This window comes from Myotis nattereri, assembly GCF_964212035.1.
Source record: "Myotis nattereri genome assembly, chromosome: 12".
Lineage (NCBI taxonomy): Eukaryota > Metazoa > Chordata > Mammalia > Chiroptera > Vespertilionidae > Myotis > Myotis nattereri.
The window spans coordinates 44344969-44361980 of NC_138087.1; the positions used below are offsets into that span (position 1 = coordinate 44344969).

General features: G+C 42.8%; 1 protein-coding gene across 4 annotated transcripts in view; it reads left to right on the forward strand.

Moving 5' to 3' along the window:
- PCSK5 (proprotein convertase subtilisin/kexin type 5) overlaps positions 1-17012 on the forward strand; it is a gene marked incomplete at its 3' end in the record, with an annotated part of 420910 nt that overhangs the window by 166115 nt on the left and 237783 nt on the right. For all 4 annotated transcript variants that reach the window (XM_081103066.1, XM_081103067.1, XM_081103068.1 and 1 more), the window contains exon 8: positions 10360-10572. In XM_081103066.1, the coding sequence (XP_080959192.1) occupies positions 10360-10572 (213 nt within the window). The remainder of the gene's footprint in view (positions 1-10359; positions 10573-17012) is intronic.

Here is a 17012-nt window from a genome sequence, read left to right on the forward strand (position 1 = left end):
AACTCTGTGAATAGTTTATACTAACTGCTGCAAATTCCATTCCAAATCCCTGCGTTCTCCTTATGGCTTAACCAGCTATCAGTGGCAGTCCTCTTTTCTCTTAGTTTGCTTTGTTCTATTTATAGTGACTGCTGGGCCGCCTGGGAGTAAGAGAAGTCCTTATCACAGGTCTCGTTCTGGTCGGGTTTGGATGTCCCTGTTTTACGGGGAAGATACAAAATCATACAGGAATGGGATTAGGCCAAGTTAAGGTCTGTTCCAGTCCTGAGTTTCTGTGATTCTAAACATAGATTTGAGAAAGTTCCTAGGGAGGACAGACTGATACATTTTCTGCTACGAAACATGGCAGTAACTGGAAAAGAAAGGCCACTCTGTAAAAAACAAGGATAAATTGAACTGAGTTGATAATATGTGATTTAAAAGTCTATGTGGCTTTTATTGCAGATTTGTTTTTTCACTTAACTTGAGCCTAGAGTCCTCATCTTTAAGATGAAAAGAATCAAACTTAATATTCAGGATTGTAAACATTATCGTGATTTCTAATTCTGATAGCCACTTAAGTTGGGCATCGATTAATTTTCATCAGCCCCAACTAAGTCTCTAGATTTGGAAACTAACTCTAGGCAAAGTAGACAACCTGGCCATTAGAAAACATGGCTGTGGTTCCGACCTGGGCCTGTCTTCTCCCAAGCCCATGCCCTTGGTCACCGTGCTGTGTCCTACCTGCTCCTCTCTAGCGCATCCTGTCGCCCTGTCTGTGCACACTCAGCTTCCAGCCCACAGTCCTCTGCAAGTGAACACCGCCACAGGGACCTCTCCCTTCTCTGAACTCCTAGAGCAGTGGTTCTCAACCTTCTGGCCCTTTAAATACAGTTCCTCATGTTGTGACCCAACCATAACATTATTTTCGTTGCTACTTCATAACTGTCATGTTGCTGCTGTTATGAATCGTAATGTAAATATCTGATATGCAGGATGGTCTTAGGCGACCCCTGGGAAAGGGTCGTTCGACCGCCAAAGGGGTCGCGACCCACAGGTTGAGAACTGCTGTCCTAGAGAATTTATCATCCAGGCATATTCTGAACTTCACGACTATATTGTTCCTTGGATGCAGCCTATGATGTTGTAGAAAGTACTGGCCTTAAAGTCGCAGAGACCTGGGTTGAAATCTCAGTTAGGCTTCTCTAGAGTTTTGACGTGGAACAAGAAACTAAGTTATCAGAGCTTCCGTTTCCCTGAGAAAAGGCTATGATAATGCTTTATGAAGCTGTCATGAAGACTGACAGATCTCTCATGTACAGTGCTCAGCCCGACTGCTGGTCTCCTCCCCGAAGGAAGGGCCCCATTGGATCCATTGTTAAGGACCCCAAGGTATTCATCACAGAGTCTTATAAATAATATTAGCCTCATATTAATTGGAATTCCCCCCCCCCCAAATATGATCTGCTTTAAATCAGGATTGTGTTTATGGGAAGAAAATGTAGAGGGTTGATTTTTTCTGTATTATGAGCTACTCCACAAAAGGCCAAGGTTATTGCTTAGTGGACTAGAAGCCTGTGACAGGCAAGCCCCATTGGCGGGCTTTGGACAGGGGCAGCTTGCTTGTTGCCCTTTCAGAGTTGAGCTGGCCATTGGAACTAGTCCCTCGTGAGGCATTCCATCACCTAGAACTAAGTTAAAAAGGAGTATAAACGTTCATTATTGCTGGAGTATACTTCTATCCTTCTTTCTAAGTGTCTTTCCAAACATTTACAATAAATTCCTTTCATACCCCTTTTGATAATGTTTTTCTTCTCTATGAAAGGACTTTTTTCAAATTTATCTGAATAATTTTAAATTCATTAATACAGGTATCGAAAATAGCCTCAATTTCACACACCTGGCTCTCCTGAAAGTCAGATAATTTCGCCTTTCTTCTTGGGATGATCTAAGATGTAGAAGCTTTTGGCAGGGATGTCCTTTTTTCTCCCGAAAATGGGATTCCTGGGATGGTGGCTCTACCCAGAATAGTGGTGTCGGTACTCTGTTAATTATTGATTGTTCTTACTGCAGAGAGGATATGAGATTCACATGCACTTTTTTAGCTGCTTGGAATGGGGAGTGAGATGCCTAATCTGCATGGTCCTCCTCCCAGCCCGTGTTACAGTCCACAGGCCACAGGAAGACATCTGGATCAGGGCTTGGAGCTGGAAGGGCTCTGGGAGAGACCAGAGGTAAATAACCTGAGTCTCGTTGAGGCTTTTGTGAGTCAGATGAGGGAGACAAGGTTTGAGAACAAATGGGGAGTTGACCAATATGAATTGGCCACAGATAGAAAATACAAAATAGGTAATTATATTGGGAATGTTGATTTAGCCAGAGATAGGGCAGGAGGAGGTTTGGGGGTCTTTTCCTGTAATCCTCAGTTGTTGGTTAAGCAGTATTTCCTAAACCATGCTGTTAAGCATTTTTAGGAACACCCCGTGTCAGTACTGGTCAGTGAGGATCAGCAATGGTTGAGGTGAGACAGAATCCATCTGGTCCTAGCCCAGCCACTAAGTGGTTCTGCTTACTTTATTTCCTTATGTCAAAATTTAAAATTTCACTGCATGAATCTCTCGTGTGTCCAGCTTTAAATAATATCTACAGCACTTTACTCGGCTCCAAATGTTTATTATGTGCAGTTCCTAAATGTACAGAACATCTAAAGGTTAATAGGAATCAAACTCTTTGCTTGAAAGTGTATTTACTTCCCTTTGTAAACACACCTGGTTTTTATTTCCTACTAGATACTCTACTACGCTCTGTCCGTGAAAGACTGGTTTCCTTCTTCCAGATAGACTTTAAAAATAAACAAAGAAAAAGAAACCCCACTGTTGTACTACTGCCGTCAGGAGCCTAGGGTCACACCCCTGTGTAAGTCGGTGATAAAATGTAAGAAGCTGCATGGTGTGTGCAAACCCCCCAGTGCCACCCCTTCTGAAGGAAGGGAAGCCCCGATAACAGGGGTGATTCTTCCAGGCCTCTGCCCAGTTCACGTGCTATGAATTACGTCCTGGCAGATGTAGCGGATAAGCAACTCAACGTGTTTGTTTGTTTGTTTCTTTCTATTCACACGATAAACATAAAATCAGCTTTTCATCAGGAAGCTGGGTCTGGGGAAGTTTTGGGTTTCCAGCATTCATTCATTAGTCTTCACACTAGTCTTTGGTCGCATTACTCGACGGGTCTTTTAAAAGACCAAGCTCAAGTCACCTTTAGGTTCCTTGAATTCAGTGCATCGTGCTGCTCGTTCATGTACTAGAACATGAATGATTCCGAGAAGAGACCCTAAATGAAGGTTATAAGTGGCATTTAAACCTTTGTCGTTTTACCAGAAATGCTTGCAACTATTGTCACTCACAGCAGATCCCATAATTATCTTTAGGTTCTCTATTCTTTTAAAGCAAAAGTCAACTGCATTTGGCCTGCTTGGGAAGCAAATAAATTGAAATTTCACTTGTGCGTGGTAAGATTAATATGATCGCTAATAACAGCAACCAATATTTTCAATGTATTATTAAAAAGCCAACAGAACATTAAAAATTGCTTAATGTGCATGACTTAGAGTCCTATTGTGCATTCAGCAAATTAGATTACAGAAGATCTGATGTGAGGTGGATGAGATGGGGAGGAAGTGATGTCACATGAGAGAGGACAGGAAGACAAAAATGAGAATAGATTCCTCTTCACAAAAGAGTCCCTTGCTTCTTTCACATTAAGTACTTTAGAAAAAGATGCATTTGTATTTTCCATCTTTTTTTCTCATCAGTCATCCTCTGGCCGGCTGAGTAGCATAGAATGAGCATAGTGAAGACTCCACTCCTGTGGTGTTTTTGCACGTCCGTCTGTGGATGTTCAGACAGTCCCTCCAAGTCTGATTTCCTGCTACGTGGGCAGCTTTGGCCACAGACAGCAGGAGGGGGCGGCGGGCAGCAGGCCAGTGGAAGGCTGAACATCAACAGGTGTTGGTGGAGGACACTCTCGTGTGTTGGCTACCTGTTGAAATCATCTTTGGGGAGCTGTTACTTTCTATTGTTAACCATTTTCAGTCTTGGAATTTTTGCTTAGAAACAAGTGGGATTACCCAAGCTGTTGACTACACTGAAAACATCACATAAGCCATAATGGATGACAGTTTGGTTTTAAAGTATATACTCTTGCTCTGTTAAGGAATAAGATTTATTTTGGAAATGTCAGAATGTCCTTGAGCTTTAGAAAGATGAGCAGTTCTCTCCATGTCTCAGCTGCTGAGTAGTTGCAGGTGTCCTTGCCTTTCTCCGACCTCTTCCAGCCTGCAGCCCCAGTCTCTCTGAACCGTGTGTGGAAGAACCGCAGAGATGGCTGTGCTTTTTGCTCACAGAGTCAGAAAAAGCTGGGGCTGGTGAGGGGCTTTGGGGAACTGGGTATTCAGGCTGTTCTTGGAAGATATCACAATTAAGTGAAAGTTGCTTTATTGCTGGTATTGCTCTAAATTAACTAATATATATATGAAAACACCTAGCATAGTGTCCAGCCACATTTCTTTTGTATTATAAGAAGTCTCTGGGCACTTACTCATGGCCCTTTAAGAATACTTTCTACACAATATGGGATAATAAAGGAATGTTAAAATACCAAGTAACATCTAACTGCATTGGTTGAAAAGTTATCACACCACTTTAAAGAAAGAATTGTAGTTCCATCAAACTCTATAGCTCTCAAAACCTGGCTTGGGGTGTACAATTTAATTGGTAATCTCGCATAAAGTAGCCTTTTCTGACCTCCTGAACCACAAGAAAATCCAGTTCCTTTCTAGCCTTTAATAAAAACTCTATGGGGTATCATAAATTGATCTTTGTAGGGCATACATAAGAAGAAACACATGCACAATTAAATATAAAATGAAAGAGAGTATTTAGAGTTTGGTCAAATGGGTCCTGTGTGGATTTCACAATATATTTTGCCTTATGTTAGTTTACTAACTTTTAATTTAGCACTCAATTAAATTGGAGGGTTTTTTTTCCTCTTTTCATCCAAAGCCATATTTAAATAACCAATTATAATCGCAATACATTACCGAACTAAAAAATGTTATTTCCTATACTTTGGGAAAATATGTGTCTCAAGATTCTTTTCTCTTTACAATATTCTGCCCACCTTCCCTTCTCCCTACATCCCGCATGAAGATTTAATTCTTCAATTACTCTGAACTTTGGGGGACATGTCCAGTTGCTGTTGTTTTTAACTAATGTTTTGGTTTTCTGACTATTGCACACTAATGAAAATGCCCTGTGCATCTGTAGTAAATAAATCTTTGAATTGCTAATTGTTTCAGATTAACCTCATAGATCTCTAGCAGCTGTTTTTATGGCATTTTCAGCACACAAGTCAGTCTGTTCATTTCTGGGTCTTTAATCATAAACCATAACACACATGCATAAAGGTCAGGTTGACTGGATAGAATGGCGGCAGCATCAATTTATTCTGTAGATCCACGGGGGCCAGGTCATCCTTTATCTCCTCCTCTCACCTGTATTAGGAAACTCGGGCTGCCATCACAGGGTAACAAAGACTGGCTTAAACCACAGAATGTATTTTCTCCTAGTTCTGGAGGCTAAAAGGTTAGAAGTCCAGCATCGAGGTGCCAGTAAGGTTGAGTTCTGGTGAGACATCTCCTCAGTTTGCAGAGGTCGCCTTCTTGCTGTGTCCTCACATGGCCTTTCCTCCTTGGGTGTACTTCCTGCGTCTCTTCCATTTCTCGTGAGGAGAACAGTCTTACTAGCTTAGGGCCCCACTCTTATGACCTCACTTAACCTTCATTGCCTCCTTAAAGGTCCTCTCTTCAAATACAGTCACATTGGGGGGTTAGAGCTCAACATATGAATTTGGGGCTGGGGGATACAGTTCAGTCCATCACACACCTTAAGTATGATACCTGATGTCTCCCATCCCACCCTCCATACCCCTTCTCTTGAGGTGCTCCCTGCTGAGGGGTACTGATCTCTGTGTCCTGTATGGTCTCCCAGGTCCTCTGGCTCTGCTAGGTTTTGGCCAGTGGGATGGATATGGGAGAAATAAGGGGGAGAGGAGGAGACTGGGTCTCAGTATGTATTCCCCTGGCCCCTTTCTGAAGGGCTGATAGGGGTTGGTGTGTCCCCTGAGCAATTTTCAACTCCTGTTATCCCCTCTGTCTCCAGCTCCAGTGACGTCTCTCTCCCCAGCTCCTTGCAGGCCTGGTGCAGGGGATGGGTTATTGACCCAACACTGTCCTTCAGAGTTTCCCTTCACCATTGCCCAGTTGTGAAATAACTACCTCAAATCATCTGTTTGATACAGGATGTCACCTCGGTCTGGAAGGGACGCTTCCAGGGTAGCAGCATCCCACTGTCTATTAACCAACTGTTATCCCAGCCCAGGGGATCTCCACAGGGCCCTTGGCCATGCCACTGTCCTCCCGAGTGGTGTCATCTGTGGACACCGCCAGAATAGAATGACTTGAGGTCATTGTGAAGGAGCCCTTGTGAAGTAGGGATCTTTAGGGGGGCTTTGAGGTCAGAACCTGTGTCCTTCCCTTGAGGACACTCGGGAGAGGTCCGAAGTTCTGATTCTGCAAGTCTGGAGGCTGGTCTGCTCTTAGATCCTAATGCCACGCTTCAGTGAGGACTCAGGAGTCTCCGCTCAGCACAGCTTAGCAAGCATAAGCCCAAAAGAACACTGCTGTAAGGGCTAAGGCCTCAGGCTTTGGTGCCAGTTGGATTTCAAGCTCTGGCTCTGGCGTTGGTCAGCGTTTCTGAGCGCCCATTTGGTCATCTGTAAAATGATGATATAGACTCGCTTTGTGCAGAATAATGTTGAGACAGTGCTTGGCGCATAGTAAGTGTCTATAAATGTTAGCTCTGTTGTTTTTAGTATACAGTGGACTTTCGTGTGTAAAACTCCTCTTGATCATAAAGTAAAATTGTCTCTTAAGAATTGGTCCTAATAGAGGAATAAATGTATCTGTATTTGTTTATAAAAATCATACATGGTTGCCAAAGGAAGGTATGAAAATAAAATAAAAATCTTTTCTAAGCTTACCAAACAGGGTAAGTTCTGTTACTTCGTCACTTTATGGTAGCTTTATGGTGCATATAACCTTATGCACATTAACTTCTTTACATACACATACATTTTTTCCAAACAGAGACCATACTATATCATTCTGTATCCTACATTTGTCTCTACATCGTGAACATAAAAGTACCTCCTGAATATTTTCTTATTAAACATTCTTTAAAATTGAATTAATTTTTAAAAATCTCTTTTGAATTTTATACACAGGCAGTCATAATTTTACATAGATATATAAATGAGTCATATATGCGCTCTCATTGTTTTGTGGTTTTATCTCTTAATGGTGCTGTTTCAACCAAGTGGGTTTTGCATTATTTCACGTGGTCTGTTGACCTGTTAGGTAAGACCCTAATGTGACCAGGCTTCTCACCTACAATACAGTCCCTTGGTGTGTGGTAGAGAGGCTACATGTTGGTGATGAACTGGAACCTTCCTTCTTTGGCTAAGATGGTCTATTTCTGAAGTCCAGGTATAAGTCAGTGACTAGAATTTTTAAATCTGGCCACCCACAGGTAATGAGGGGCAATTCTGGGATTGACAAACTATTGAATATAGTCCTTGGTGTATGGTGGCTTGGTGATTTTTGCATCTTTTTCTATGTTTCATGAATATTTTGGTGGGAGACTGAAGGAAGGTAAACCAGACCCAGCTGTCCAGGGCAGTAACATCCAGAAGTTTCTTTTCCTGTCTCTTCCTGAATTTGTCCCATTCCTGTGTAATCATATTGCATTTTTCCACATTGAAGGACAAAAGGAAATCTATGCTCAAGTCGGTCAAATCGTGTCATAAATATTCTGTTCCTTGAGGATTCAAGGTCAGAGACAGTTTATCACAGATACTCCGGATTCTTTGTGGTCTCTCTTCTTGGCTCTTTTTTCCAGAAATTCTAAGACAACATCCCAAATATTTTTCCCTACCCCTAGGACCATAAAGTGAGGGCCTGGAAGGAAGAGTCTCAGCCATCCCTATGTGATTTTTGGTTCTCGCTTCCTAATTACAAACTAAATGTTAGGTTTGGTGAGATATCCTCCAGTGTGCCTTCTAGTTTTAAAATGGTGAGATTTCTCCCAGACTCAGCTATAACTATTCCTATAAATATTCTTCACTTAGGCTTACCTCTTTTTCCTCCCAAAACCTCATCTTATAGAACCAAATAGTCATTATGCTTCAATATATCCATGTTCTACTTTTCTTCTTGATTATTTTATGACATTAGGGATAGCTTTAACTTATGCCAAGGTTTGGCAAGGAAGAATATGACTCCATCTCCTAGCTATGTAAGATCATGAGTCTGGTTGAAGATGTCATCTACAATCAAATATGTTTGAAAATTACTTCAGAATGTGCCCCCCTCTTAGAGTTTTGCAATGACCAACCACTATTAAAGACTCTGAGAAGTTCTGCAGTAAGAGAACCTGTTTAATTTTGCTGAACTCAGAGTTTCCAAACATATTTGATCTCTTGATATCCTTTTATTTCTGGTAGCATCCATTAATAATCCTTAGCTATTAGTGTCCACACCATGCACAGGGGAGGCACAATTCTATAAGGAAGGATATCAGACTTTTTTTTGCCAATCACTGACATGTCATCTCAGATAAATACATAACCTTTCTACACCTCATGCTCCTCACCTGTGAAATGAGGGTGCACAGTAGCACCCCCTTCATGGTGGATGTAAATGTTGGTAGCAATAGTATTTGACTGTGGTGATTGGTGATTAATAATATTACAATTCTGGGGTCCAGCTGTCTGAGTTCAAATTTTGTCCTTCCTTGTACTGGCTGTATGACCTTAGGAGCATTACTGGACTTCTGTACCTCAATTATTCACCTGTATGGTGGGGACACAAATTGCACCATTCTCACAGGGTTATTAGAAGAATTCATTCTGATTCACATAAAACTTTAGAACTATGTTTGGTCCATGGTAGGTACCTAATAAATGTTAGCCCTTATTATTGTCATCACTAGAGGCCCAGTGCACAAATTCGTACACCAGCGGGGTCCCTAAGCCTGGCTTGCGCCCTCTCACAATCTGGGACCCCTTAAGGGATGTAGTGGTGCACGAAGCGGCAGGCAGCTGAGGAGGAGCCTGAGGTGCCACTGCAGTTCATACTGGCCCCGCTGCACCTGCCGCCACCTCTCATTAGTGCTGCCATGGGGGCAGACTGCTGTAGCTGTGCTTACCAGCTATGAGCCCGGCGTCTGGTGCCCATTGGTCTGCTGAGTGGCACTCCCACTGTGGGAGCGCACTCACCACCAGGGGGCAGCTTCTGCATTGAGCATCTGCCCCCTGGTGGTCAATGCACATCATAGCGACCAGTCGAACGGTCAAATGATTGACCAGTTGCCTAGGTTTTTATATATATAGATAGATTGGTGCTATTGTTACTTCTATAACCGTGCCATGTGAGGAAGATTATTTTAGTTACTTCTTCTATTGGTTTATTTGACTTATAATATTATATTAGTTTCAAATGTACAACGTTTATGATTCAGTGTTTGTATATAGTGTGAAATGTCATGAGAGTGAGTCTAGTTAACTTCCATCATCTCACATAGTTACCAATTTTTTTCTTATGATGAGAACTTTTAAAATCTACTCTCTTAGCCACTTTCAAATATGTAATACACTATTATTAATCACTAGAGGCCCAGTGCAAGAATTCGTGCACCAGTGGGATCCCTCAACCTGGCCTATGGGATCGGGCCAAAATCGGCTCTCTGACATCCCCTGAGGGCACAGACCAGGCCAAGGGAACTCACTGGTACATGATCGGGGCCGGCGAGGGACTGCAGGAGGGCTCCAGGGCATGTCTGGCCCATTTTGCTCAGTCCTAATGGGCTGGACCTCAGCAGCAAGCTAACCTACCAGTTGGAGCGTCTGCCCCCTGGTGGTCAGTGCACATCATAGCGAGCAGTTGAGTGGCCTTAGCATATCATTAGCATATTATACTTTGATTTGTTGAACAGATGACTGGACAATTGGACACTTAGCATATTAGGCTTTTATTATATAGGATAGTCACCATGCTATACATTACAGTGGATTATTTTTGTTTCTACAAGTAACTCCTCTTACATCAAAACACAACTTAAAGTTAAACCCAGCATGTTATTAAAATAGCATCACATCCTCCTGCAAATATCTGATTGTGTCTTGTCAATTTTAATCTCTTCATCTAGAGCCTGGGACCCTCATCTTCCATCATGTAACTTTTTAACATTTTGTCTTTGTGAACAGGGGCGGAGAGGCCTGGGCTCTGTTTTTGTCTGGGCGTCAGGCAATGGCGGAAGGAGCAAAGACCACTGCTCCTGTGACGGCTACACCAACAGCATCTACACCATTTCCATCAGCAGCACAGCCGAGAGTGGAAAGAAGCCATGGTACCTGGAAGAGTGTTCCTCCACACTGGCCACAACCTACAGCAGCGGAGAGTCCTACGATAAGAAAATAGTACGTGCCATTTGCATGCCTGCCATGATGTATTTATTTATCCTTCACTTTGACATCCAGACAGAAAATCACAAATTCTTTTTTTAATACTCACCTGAGGACCTGCTTAGAGAGAGGAAGGGGGGGGGGAGAGAGAGAGAGAGAGAGAGAGAGAGAGAAAGAAAGAAAAGAGGGAAACATCGATCAGTTGCCTTCCATATGCTCCCCAACTAGGGATCAAACCTGCAACCCAGATATGTGCCCTGACCAGGAATCTCACCAGCAACCTTTTGGTGCTCTGGGCAGCACTCAACCAACTGAGCCACTCCAGCCAGGTGGGAAATCACAAATTTATATGCACATGTAATACATGGAAATAGAAAGTCTGATTAGCTGATTACTCAATACAAGTATTTGTAAATGTTACCATTTCGTGGACAAACCCTGTCCAGATGATGACATTCCTGCATTTAATGTGGCCTTAGACATGCTTACGCTTCAGTTATATGGAGGACAGATGAATGGTTCCCCTTTACCCAGTGAGTTAGTGGTAAGAAGGGACTGGAATCTAAATCTGACTCTGAGCCCGGTGCCTGTATCCCTGTAGTCCCCACACTGCCTTTCAGCCTTAGCGTAGGGCTTTGGTTTCCAAAGACAGCTAATTCAGAGTGAAAAACAGAAGTATAGGAGGAAACCCAGAATTCCAGTTGGACTCTCTTTATTTAACGTGAACGAAACCTATGCAAAAGATGCTTTTCTAATATTTCCTCACCAAGTTGGCCTGAGTGAAAAGCAGAGTCCTGTGTGATCTCCTGCTTGCTAACATGCCTACTCTCTATGCAGACAGCAAAGGATTGGTGAGAGTTCAGGTTGCAGGACCAGCCTGCATGGGTTTCATTGGGTGTTGAACTATTTACTAGCTGGGTAACCTTAGACACAGTACTGAATTTTTCTCTTTTAGTGCCCTTGCTTGTAAAGTGGGGGACATTTAATAGTTCATAGTTTGTGGAGTTATTACAGAGATTATGAGGAAGTAAATAAAAAGAACTTTGTGTACTAGCTGACCCATTTGTGCTCCAGAAAGATCTGGCTTTGGGGGTACCCTGCACGTGCTGCTGATTCTAAATGTCAAACACCTTTGTACTTTGCTCTTTTCCTGATCATGGTTTTGTGACCTGTCTAGGGATTTGTCTTACTAAAGTGGAGTTCAGCTGCTATGCCTGCCACCTTTTAACATTTAGCCAAGACCTTGCTCTCGGGTCTTATCGATGCTACATCTGACTTTTCCATGGCAGTGATAGGACCCTACCTCATCCATGGTGTTCTTTATTCATTCTTGTTATATGATTTTATGTTTCATTTTTCAGTTACTTCTTAAGACCTTCTTTAGTGACGTTTTGCAGATTGATTTAAATAAAAACTATCTACCATGTACAGATCCCATCTGTCCCCATCTTGCCCTAACTTCTCTACCATAGCTGGGCTAAAAGATATACACATGGGTCTGCCTTTAAGCACCTCCATCAATCATCAGTAAACATAACTCTGCAATACACAGTGAAATATGAAAAGAGAAAATACAGAGATGAGTAGTTTTGAAGTTTCACAGCTTTCTTAATGGGATCGTGATCCTCTGTGATGTGTTTGTTATCTTCATCATGGAACTATTATAATAGAGGAATGTTCCTTCAGCTTTCAAATATGAAGACATTGTTTCTCAGAACTAATGGTCAGTGTCCACTAGTTATAAGGGACATTGGTCAGTCCTGCATCATGAAAATCTTGACAAAACTCTCTGAACTAAGAATCCCCTTCTTATACCTCTCAAGTATGAAGGCAGTTTGAGATAGACTCACCTTTGCTTCAAAGTAAATAGGCCCATCTAGTCCAATTTATCCCTAATTGCTGGGGTTGGAGGAGGGGTACTGTTAAATTCCATAATTGTCTTCCTTAAGGGAAACTTACAATCCAAAGGGTAAAATATCAAAAGGAAGGGAGGGTTGTCTGAGCCTCATATAGGAGAAACAGTGTGGACAGAGGGACCTCAAAACTGTTACTGTTAGATTTAGTCCTGAGACTTGACCTTCCTGGTCCCTTCATCACTATTTGCTGTGATTGTGCAGTAGCTTTCATGATCCCCATGACAGGGTGGTCATGTAGGATTCTCTCATGGATGGACAAATTGGTCCATTCGGTGGTCCAGGAGAAAGCTTGAAAGGGAAGGTGGACACTGGCATATCCTTGCTTTGGGTCCTGTACTTTACTTTTCCCTAGTTGCTGCTTTTGATGTCAAACCTTTACTGACTCACTATATATTTAACATTTACTTATTTCTAATTTGCATTTAATCTCTCCCGTTTTCATTACAGCAGCTTACTAGCAATTTTCTTTATCTGGTTCTCAGATTCTCTTATTTTGCTAGAATCTCCGGATTATTCTCAATTGGAGAGGAAATATGGGAGCTGTTTCAAACTATAGTCGCTAGCTTCAGACTGTGCAGGGGCTAAGCAGCCTTCACAGCATCTTGGTTTCTTCATCTATAAAATGGAGGTAAAACCAGCATCAACCTCACAGATTCTCATGAAGAGAATAAGTATGAGGTGTAAGGTATTTACACAGCACCTGACACAGTCAGTGGCTGGTACCATGGTTCCCCGAGTCAGTGTAGCTTTCTGCATCCTGCAGAAATGAAGCTAGGCTGGTAATTTTCCCAGCTGTTGTTAACAGAGGTGCTTGTTGCACCCCCCCTCTCCCCCCCCCCCCCCCGCCCCGTTCTGCCGATCTATAAAATACTGAATCTGTTTCAAACACCCCATAAAGCAGTGGTTCTCAACCTTGGCTGCACATTAGAATCACCTGGGAATCTTTTTAAAATCCTGATTTCTGGGCCTCGTCCTCTGGAAATTCTGTTTGTTACTAATGTTGTGGCCCCACCCCATAACAAAGAAACAGAATTTCTGGAGGATGGGGCCCAGAAATCAGGATTTAAAAAAGATTCCCAGGTGATTCTAATGTGCAGTCAAGGTTGAGAACCACTGCCATAAAGAAAGGCACTTTGATGGCGAACATGTTAACAGTGTGAACATGAGTAGAGTTGGCAGCCACATCAGCCTTTTATGGTCCAGCTGACCCCTTTTCCTTCTAGATGTCAGGATGACAGAGAGTCCTGTGTTGCTCCTGGGACCTTGTCTTCATCAGGCTTTGAACCAGACTCGGGTGGCCCCTCGGAGATGCCCGCATCCTGTTAGTGGCATCTGTGATGGAGTGTTACGGGGATGGCAATGTCTCCCTTTCTGCTCGGGGCTCTCTTCCCGGGGTCATTCGTTTTCTTTTGTCACTTGCAGCCTCTTCAGAAGTGCACACTCATCATTCCTCAGTCACAGAGCACCTTTGTGATCTGAACCAAGGCAGCTGCTGGGGACCCAGGAGAGAGGAAACATCTCCTCTCTGCTTCTCGGAAAGCACTTCTGTTAAATAAAGTGACCTTGTCCTCAACAAATGCCTTCTTGCGGCATGCAAGCAGGAAATCCTCGCCTGGGTTTCAAAACATAGCGAGGTCTCCATCCATCTCTTGGTTTCCTGCCACTACTGTTAGGATGACTGTGGACCTTGGTATTCCATTCATGCTTTAATAGATCCGATCGGGGGGGGGGGGGGGCCGATATCATATTATTATAGCAGATGAAGCACCAAAATATCAAGATCACTGCAATAAGAAGCTCCTCTATAAGATAAACAGAAACCAGTGGACATGACTGGTTATTATAAAGCCATGGTATGAAGTAATATTTTAATTAACCATAGTGTATACATCTTAGTCCGTGTTGAAAATGTAATATGTAATATGTTTATAGTGCTTCAAAATGTCCTAAATATAACATTGTGGTCCTCTAATGTGTGCCCCTGCACTATGTACATTGAATGCATGTCCTCATCATGTCTCCAGAACACTTTGCAGGAAGATAAGGTGTTTTCCTTGCCTTACAGATGAGAAACCTAAAGCTCGAAAGGTTAAGAGAAACAAAGCTAGTAGGTGGTAGAGCCCAGATTCCAACCAAAATCAGATAGACGCCCCCAAATCCACCTTGCAACCAATATGCTATCAGGCCATTTTTCAGGGACAACCCAGTATGGGGCTATATGACAATTGGTGCCATTTTTTTTTTTTTTTTTTACAACATGGCGCACTTATTTTGACTTTCATTAGACCTTTTCATAACCCCCCTCAGACAATTGGTCCTCTTGCAAAAACCTAAAACTCTGCCAATCTGAGTTGCTAGTGCCTGTAGCACAGAGTGGGCACCAAATTCCCCAAGCATATGCTGTTTTGTGTGACATTCAACTCAGGGCTCTGTCCTGGGAGAAGTGAAGTCTGTTAGACCAGAAACCACTTCTTTATTATGTCTGTTCTCAAGTTCCACCTCAGAGAGGATATTCTTCTTCACCTCCCCTGAAACAGCGGTTCTTCCCTCCACTATACTCTACCCTTAGACCGTTCAATTTTCTTTCTAGTTTCCACAGAGCTACTTAACATGAGATTGTACATTTTCTTATTGACTGTTTTTCACACTAGAATGGAAAGTACTTGAGATTGAAGACTTTGTTTTGATCTTCCCAGAGCCTGAGCTTAATAACTAATTAGGCATAAATGACTAATCAGACATCGGGAAGGATGGAAGCTTTAGGAGTGTTTACAGGAAGACAGGGGTGTTGTGTTTCTCTAAGGAAAACTGCTCCTGCTGATAGGTTGGTGAGAGGCAAAGGGTATGTGACAATATATTAGCGTAGAAAATTGCCTGGATCCATTTTCCATCTTACGATTTGATATAGCTGTAACATATTACCTTTCTTAGTGTCAAAGACCATTAAAGATCCAGTCTATAACTACATCCCATCCCAGCATTTCTGCCAAGTTCTGTTTGGGAGCTGAAGCTCCCCTCTCTTCCCAGTCACTCCCGTCATTAAATTATCTCTTGCCTTTGGGACTAGTTGAGTCTTTGCCTCCCCGCGCCCCCCCGTAGTAATTTGGCTCGGTGATTAGAATTCGGGGGCCATGGTATCCCTCCTGGGATGGGTTCTGTGAGCCAAGGTTGTGAGAATATATGCTCTACTCAACCCTCTCCTGATGTCATTTTATTCATTTGTGTTCAAAACAAACTTGCTGCCTGGAGTGTATCGGGGTTGGCCTGAACCACCAATTCCACGTGGAGGAATTATCTTATTGCTTTTAGTGCCCCTCAGCAGCCACGCATTTCCTTTTGCAGAAACATCGTGAACTCCCCCAATACTCAACTCATTAGTCAGTACAGGTACTTTCTCTATCCTCTCTCTGTTTCTCCTTTTGATTCCGGAACTCTCATTACTTTTCATGAGTGAAAGACTAGCAAACCCAGATGTGTTTAGTTTGTGTGGAAGTTTGGTACATATTCTCTTGAGAATGGGAGTCGGGAGGGGGAGGGAAAGGAAAGTTTGTTCCTGAAAAGTTCTGATATTTATTGTGGCCCAAAGGAGACTCGGTGTGCCCACTGGCTGACTTAGGCCGGTCCCAGGTCCCACCGTCCTTGCTGGTGGTGGTCTGTCACCCTTACTCTCCCACATGACCACACTCTGTGACTCGGCTTTTTCTTTTCTGCCATTGCAGGATTTACTACTTCACCACCTACCCGCTCTTCAGTAGCCGTTAGTGCTTGGGCAAGTTAGCTTCCCCCAACCTCCACCTACTAAGTTAATAAATAGTATATCTTCCTTGGAGCGTTCTCGTGGGACTAAATGTGGTTTTCTTATGTGCGCGCGCGCACACACACACACACACACACACACACACACACACACCTCTATTACCCATTGCCTCACACATTGCAGCTTGCCTGTGGTGGTAGCCATACCTGTGGGGGGAATTGCTCTCCTTTACTTAGCCCCTGGATTGCATATAGACATATACACACATACTTTTTGTAGGTTGCTTATAAGTTTATGTGAGTTCTGTTTGGAGAGTCGATGAAGAAGTGACCTTGAAGTCTTTCCTAAGAAGTGGGAGAGTTTAAAGTACAGAACAAAATGAGCTCAGATGAGCTTGACTTTAGCAATTCAACTTAGCCAATACTGTGCTTCTGCTCCGTACCTAACGTTACGAGCTCCGAGCAAACATGATGTAAGATGGCATCTTTCTGTAGTGATCGCAACCTCACATTTGTAAGCAAAACCTTACTTTTGCAGTTCGCATTTATAGATTCTCGTAGCAACACGTGAGTGGAATTTCATGTGGATTTGTCAGCAATGATTGAATTTTACACCAGTCCTTGTGACTTTGGTGAACACATAAAGCATTAATTGGTCCTCAGTTCCTTTTTATTTTGCTGTGCTTTCATAAATCAGCTTCTTCTGTTTTATCCATGGACACATTTAAGGTTTTTCATTTCTCTCCTTATCGCTCAGAGCTGTGTCTGAAACAGCTTTCTGGG